Below are 7,105 nucleotides of genomic sequence, written 5' to 3'. Positions count from 1 at the left end.
TCATTATCTGATAGCGGCAGGACAGAGGCGCGCAAAGCTCGGATAATGTGTTCACCGTTAAGATTCATAGAGGCCAACATACCAGCCACACCAGCTACATGAGGGGCCGCCATAGACGAACCAGACATGTAGACGTAGTTACTAAGTGGTACGGTTGAGAACACTCCGATGCCTGGAGCAGTCATATCCACATAGGGGCCATAATTTGCCTTTTTAGCAAGCGTATATTTATCGGGTGCATCCAAGTTCGTGTGAGTAACGCAGACAGATGTTGGTATGAGTCGGCTTAGCGTGCAGGGGTATTTACTGGTGTCGATATTCTGCCCGTCGTTCCCAGCTGCAAAGATCATAACATGTCCAGTTGCCCCTGCGTTTTTGTAAGCCTCTTCCAATATGGCTGCACCAGTATCAGCCATATAAGAATGTGAAGACACTTGAGCACCGTGCTCCAGGGCAAACTCGAAGGCTCGGAAAGCTAGCAGTATGTTACAGCTACCGGTATCATCACATATCTTGAGTGCCATCAACCTCGCTTGTGCGATTCCACTGATCCCAAGACCATTATTGCGTTGGGCGGCGATAGTGCCAGCGCAATGCGTACCATGACTGTGACCGTCCGAGACATCAGTCGATCCTTCGACAAAGTTGTAGCCATGGGAACCATCTGGACCCGTCCACAGGATATCGCGGAGATCTTCATGTTTATCATCAACACCAGAATCGAATACAGCAATAATTATATCTTCGCTCCGTGAAGCCTTGCCCGAGGCCTCGACGAGCTTCCAGGCTTCGGGGACTTCCATTTCCACCAGACCTTTCTGTAGTTGTGCATATGGGTCATCAGCACCATCCAAGACTTCCATCGTAACTCTACCGACTCTCTCAATCTCAGTGCTCTCGAGTGTCACAGAGAAATTAGGCTCGCAAATGATGTTGAGATCCAGAGCATCACCAGCAGCGGCAGTGTATTCGCAGACTTCTGAGGGGGTCAGACCACAGACCTCGGTGAGAACGGCTTGAATACGGATATGGCTCATTGTGTCTACGGCTGAGTTGAGGGAAAGACAATCTTCCACCCTGGACGATCCAAGTCGACGGCTATGTCCTGTGCGAGATAGCATAGCCGGTATATCTCGCACATCAACATTATCGGCTCCAGCAGATGACTCGGCGCTTGTGATGATAGCATTCTGACGTCTGGTGATGCTTAGAAGAGCAGCCTCTGTTGGACCGCTTCCAGCGACCAGCATGCTAGATATAAAGGAAGTGCTCACGAGACGGTAGAGGAGTTGCATCGATAATGAGTCGAAATTGTTGACTCTGAAACGCGCACGGCAGTCCGAGAACTCCAGACTCGGACGACCCATAGTAAGCTGATTCGCTTTGAAAATGATCTCATCCTGATTAAGACTAACACAGGCTGAATGAATAACTGAAACCGTAAATGCCCAGTGCCTAGACATCTTAATGTTTAGATGAAGCCTTAGTTATGAAGTCGGAGGCGAAGTCGACAATCTGTCCTGTTCTTTCCGTGCTGTTCTCCAAATCGAAATGGCCAGCGCCATCGATAAGACGATACTCTGCTGAGGGGCCGAGCTTGTGGACATACGAAGCTAACTGTGACACTCCCGTCCAGCAGTCCTCTGTGCCTGAAGCCGACGAGAAAATGACGATCGTCCATGTGGTGCAGATGGTGATACCCATGATGAAGAGCTTTGGACCAGTAAACTTTTCCAGTTTAGAAACGTGACTCCCGAATAACATTCGCGCCATGTAACCGAAAGTGTAGCCAATGCAAACAAGCGCCACACAGTTGTCGACCAGCGAAGCCGCACTGCCTGCTATTGCAGCACCCGCAGATGACCCGAGCAAGATAATCTGATGAGCAAGGCGTAAAGTGGCAAATCACTTTCCCACCAATCACACCTGCGCGGTATCATCCTTGGGGACAAGGTTCACTCCGACGTAGTTGGCCATGGCCACCACGTCCTTGACTTCATCCGACCCTGTGAAGGTGCTTGAGCCAGTGGAACGGCCAATCCCGCGCATGTCGAAAGTGATACAGTTGAATCCCTCTCTAAAATGAAATCAATAAACTAGAGCTGGTCACAGCAGAAGACGGTACCGTTCAGAGAGCATCTTAGCTAGCGAGGCCATGTTTGCTTGCGAACCACCCATTTTCCCCACGGATGCACGAGTATGATGAAGACACTCTCCCTACCTGATAAGCGGAGTACTTGCACGCGGACTTGGCACCGATGATTACCTTCAGCGTGTGATCGCGGAGCCCAGATGGTTCCTGCTAACTCACAGCCATCTGCTGTGTTCACAGTAATCGATGTCCGCTGGACGGGTGTATAATCAACAGTTTTATTAGTAGAAACAACCTCTCGTGAAGCCTCAGTCATAGTATTGAGGTATACTACAGCAGAGAATAATCAGGCAATCTAGAGGGACAGCTGTGGACGGAATGATGATCAACGCTCTTAGGCTTCCGACTTGCAGAACGACGTACTGTTAACAACACTCAGTTCGTAGTTGCTGCAACTCAAATATTCGGAAATGCACGCATGCACATCAAAAAACTCAACCGATGCAACGCTTGAACCATGATGATGTTGGATATTGACGGTGTGGACTATAAGTAATCCTGAATTATGGCGTCTCAAATTGAACTACGGTTCCCGACAGAAATTAGCTTTCGAAAATGTAGCGCACTTTGTGCCGGTCTGTCTCCGTGAGAAGTGGCTGTGGAACCATAGATACTCTTGGGTTATCCTGAATCCATGGGAGGAGCAACTGATCACGAGAGATCTATACTTGAACTCTCCAGTCAAGTGAGTCGAACTACACCTTTTAAACATGTAGTTCGCCCTAAAACCATCAATTCCGTCGGGACACGCGAACATAGAGGTACGAATCCAAACGGAAAGATTATATACGCTTTTAGAGCTTTCAAATTCGTCATAGAACGGTTCTACTAGAACATTCAAGTTCATCCGAGGCCTATAGGGAGTTCAAGTTCGGGGTAATAGGACGTTCGATTTCGAGTCTCGGGAGTCCAGATTCTGGATGCCGAACGTCACGAAGACCTTCCCGGTAGGAGTTTTCAATCAAAACGAATTGTCATCGAAAATTCTTGGTTCTCATCATAGGAATGTGCTCTCATGAAATGCAGCACAATTGCTCTGATATCTGATATCGGAGAATTATATCGAGAATATCGGCCCGATATGATATCGGATATCATATCGGGCCGATATTCCCGGCGATAAGCCTCAATTCCCCAGTTCTTGAGCGATGCCTCAGTAAGAAGTGATGCCCTTCACAGTTGTGAACTGTCCGTTATTGACGAAAATCTCAACCCATGTAAATATGGACTAGTGGTATTCCTTGGAAGTGTGATGGGTTACGGGTTAGTGATAAGTGTGAATGAATGGACACAATGCTAGAAAGCAGAATGTCCGGTTATAATAACAAACAAGAGTCCAACGCTCCACAAACAAACCGAAGATGAGAGTCTTGCGCTTGATGGCTGCCTTGGAGGGGTGGTCGGCTGACCAAGGCCTTCATTGACTGCGTTCAACGCATCCAATTCCCCTAAATTTTGCAAAGAGAGCGCATTTCTAAGACTAGCAGTTCGAGACCGTGTTATAGAGTCAGTGATGCTCTGCCCTGCCAAGCCCAATGTGGCAAGCACGGCCGCAACACCCGCAACTTGAGGCGTAGCCATCGATGTACCACTGAGAAAAGCGTACGAGCCCGAGAGGTACGTCGAAAGGATATTCACGCCAGGGGCGACAATATTAACCACAGAACCGATGTTCGAGAAGGAGGCGAGAGATACAGGCGAGGTCGGTGTCGAAGAACTCGCGCCAACACAGAGCATAGAAGGAATCGACCTTGAGTACGAGCAAGGATAGGTTGGGGTCTCGTCCAGGTTCATTCCTTCATTCCCAGAAGCAGCAACCACAATATGGCCAGCGTTAGCAGCATTCCGGATTGCATTTTCGAAGATCCGGCTTGGCACATTACCGCCATACGAATGTGAGGACACTGCAGCACCCATCCCGACTGCATAATCGAGAGCCTTCAATGCGCCACTGAGAGGACCTGTCCTATCACTACCTACAAATTTCAGGATCATGAGTTTCACGTCTGCAACACCAGCGATACCAAGGCTGTTATTAGTCTGAGCGCCAGCTATTCCAGCACAGTGAGTGCCGTGGCCGTTCTCATCAGTAACGTTGGTATTATCATCCAGGAAGTTGAACCCGATAGAACCATCGTCTGGATTTTTCCAGAACTGATTGATCAGATCCGGATGGGATACATCAACTCCGCTGTCCACGATTGCCAATACGACGTTTCGCAAGCCTCGGCTGACTGAGCGAACTGCTTCCTGAGCACCTCTGAATCTAATGATCTCGAGGTTACCCTGACACGAAGAGCCGGGGTCATTGGTGCCGAGAAGAGGATTACCGCCGGTACAACGGGCTACTTGTCCTTCTGCAACTGTGCTCCTCCCGGCGAGAGGGGCAATAGAAACGTCAAAGTCGGGCTCACAGTCCACCTCAATGCCGAGCATGCCCTTGGCCTTCAGCAGATAATCCTTCATCTGCCTGGGACTCGCTTCGCACTTCGAATCCACAATCTGGACTCCTAGGGCCGACAGGTCGCGGACCAGACCGTCCTGTGCAAGGCATCGTTCACACCGACTGTCACCTTCGCTGAGGAAGCGTGTCCTCCCATCAGTGGCAGCGACGGCTTGCGCCATCATCTTCGGTACATGACGAACATCAAGAGGGACTCCACGATGAGATATCATAACAAGCGTGTGATTCGTCGTGCTCTCACCGGAGGATAGGAGATACAAAAAGAATAATAGGGATTCCAAGAACATAGCAACCATATTTTGTGGTAACAAAACTAAGAACAGAGTATAAGAGAGCCTTCAACCGAGTATCGTGCTGACGAATTTGTCAAACGTATCCGGTGAACCAAGCAGGACTGTGCGCATGCGTGCAACTATACACGCATAGTCATATTGTGGTAGGAGGATCTGCCCACTCCTGTTGGCCAGTCTGTTAGCTGCATTGTATCGATTGCTCGCTATATGTAAATCGACTCCGTTCGGCGGCCGAACTTCGGCCATTGTCAGCTACCTTTTTGTTGTCGTCCGCCTGTGCGGCCCTGCCTGTGCGGAATAGACAGTATAAGGCGAGCGCGAGAGCCTTATCCGTAGCTAACGTGTGCATGCGTCAAACGATCGATTGCATTCAAGAATCTTTCGAGGGATTCTTTTGAGGATAACTGTTGGCACCCCTGCCAACCTTGTCGACCGCAGCTAAGTATTATCTTATACCCGTATCTACCCTTGGGATTGTGTTGCCAGAGTCACTAGCATCGACTACCTATAGTATCAATCGACGACCCGATCACGACTTCGAGTAGATCCGTCCACAATATGCAGTGGTCAGAATCTGCAGACGAACATTCTATAGTGAGTCATCGTTATCGGGCTCAATTTGAGTCGCTCAAGCGTCTTCTGAACTTACAGCTACAGAGAGCAACCGTCTATTGCACTTGGAAATTCCCAGGGGGAATGACGCTGCTTGATATTTCGCTATCTCGTCAATAGGGCCCCCTCACGAAGTTCCTTGCAAGAAGTGACTGGGATATGCAATCGTGCCGATGTCACCGAAGTGGGGGGAGGATCTGTCCGCGCATTTCCAAATTTCGGCGAATCCAAATTCGAGCGAACCCGGATCGCGCATGATCCTAACCATGAGATCGCTACCTTCATTAACCTGGATAGACGAGATATCTCGTCTTTTCCCGTGATTCCGAATGCGAAGAAAATGAGAAGATCATTAGGTTCTACATTCCAGTCGTGATAGTATAGTATACTAAGTATACTATTGCATGTGATCAGCTCACGGTGAGCTGTACATCTTCCTTCTACCGGAAAGTCATTCATCATCAATGATGATTCAATATAGTCGTCGTCAAAACAGTGTGTGTGGAGAACCTGCTTTCCCTATCTAATACGGTCGTCGATATTGTGTTATAGTGTGCAAGTGGGTAAAGATATTGAATGGTAGTGAATGCTCTCGAATGTCACAGAGAAATTAGGCTCGCAAATGACGTTGAGATGTTGAGATTCAGAGCATCACCAGCAGCAGCTGTGTATTCGCAGACTTCTGGGGGGGGCGGGGGGGGTCAGACCACAGATCTCGGTGAGAACGGCTTGAATACGGATATGGCTCATTGTGTCTACGGCCGAGCTGAGGGAAAGACAATCTTCCACCCTGGACGATCCAAGTCGACGGCTATGTCCTGTGCGAGATAGCATAGCCGGTATATCTCGCACATCAACATTATCGGCTCCAGCCGATGACTCGGCGCTTGTGACGATAGCATTCTGACGTCTGGTGATGCTTAGAAGAGCAGCCTCTGTTGGACCGCTTCCAGCGACCAGCATGCTAGATATATAGGAAGTGCTCACGAGACGGTAGAGGAGTTGCATCGATAATGAGTCGAAATTGATGACTCTGAAACGCGCACGGCAGTCCGAGAACTCCAGACTCGGACGACCATAGTAAGCTGATTCGCTTTGAAAATGATCTTCTCCCGATTAAGACTAACACAGGCTGAATGAATAATTGAAACCGTAAATGCCCAGTGCCTAGACATCTTAATGTTTAGATGAAGCCTTAGTTATGAAATCGGAGGCGAAGTCGACAATCTGTCCTGTTCTCTCAGTGCTGTTCTCCAAATCGAAATGGCCAGCGCCATCGATAAGACGATACTCTGCTGAGGGGCCGAGCTTGTGGACATACGAAGCTAACTGTGACACTCCCGTCCAGCAGTCCTCTGTGCCTGAAGCCGACGAGAAAATGACGATCGTCTATGTGATGCAGATGGTGATACCCATGATGAAGAGCTTTGGACCAGTAAACTTTTCCAGCTTAGAAATGTGACTACCGAATAACATTCGCGCCATGTAACCGAAAGTGTAGCCAATGCAAATAAGTGCCACACAGTTGTCGACCAGCGAAGCCGCACTGCCTGCTATTGCAGCACCCGCAGATGACCCGAGCAG

At 49.1% G+C, this 7,105-nt stretch overlaps 3 protein-coding genes across 3 annotated transcripts in view; all 3 read right to left on the bottom strand.

The window, feature by feature from the left end:
- Positions 1-1,037, bottom strand: part of Pmar_PMAR023440 (Alkaline elastase YaB precursor, putative) — a gene marked incomplete at both ends in the record, with an annotated part of 1,266 nt that extends 229 nt beyond the window's left edge. Inside the window, one exon of the mRNA XM_002783272.1 lies at positions 1-1,037. This exon is cut by the window's left edge and continues 4 nt beyond it. Within this exon, the coding sequence (XP_002783318.1) occupies positions 1-1,037 (1,037 nt within the window).
- A 427-nt stretch (positions 1,038-1,464) lies between these two features.
- Positions 1,465-4,912, bottom strand: Pmar_PMAR023439 (subtilisin, putative; the record flags this gene model as incomplete). The annotated part of the gene is made up of 4 exons (XM_002783271.1): positions 1,465-1,649; positions 1,701-1,878; positions 1,927-2,077; positions 3,648-4,912. 4 exons carry the CDS (start codon positions 4,910-4,912, stop codon positions 1,465-1,467), a joined length of 1,779 nt encoding a protein of 592 aa, XP_002783317.1.
- A 1,785-nt stretch (positions 4,913-6,697) lies between these two features.
- Positions 6,698-7,006, bottom strand: Pmar_PMAR023438 (hypothetical protein; the record flags this gene model as incomplete). The annotated part of the gene is made up of 2 exons (XM_002783270.1): positions 6,698-6,882; positions 6,934-7,006. The coding sequence occupies 2 exons, from the start codon at positions 7,004-7,006 to the stop codon at positions 6,698-6,700; spliced, it is 258 nt and encodes an 85-aa protein (XP_002783316.1).
- Positions 7,007-7,105: the final 99 nt, after the last annotated feature.

The sequence above is a fragment of the Perkinsus marinus genome, assembly GCF_000006405.1.
Source record: "Perkinsus marinus ATCC 50983 genomic scaffold scf_1104296937140, whole genome shotgun sequence".
NCBI lineage: Eukaryota > Perkinsozoa > Perkinsida > Perkinsidae > Perkinsus > Perkinsus marinus.
The sequence above is the reverse complement of the archived record's forward strand: the minus strand, read 5'-3'. Positions and strand labels throughout refer to the sequence as shown.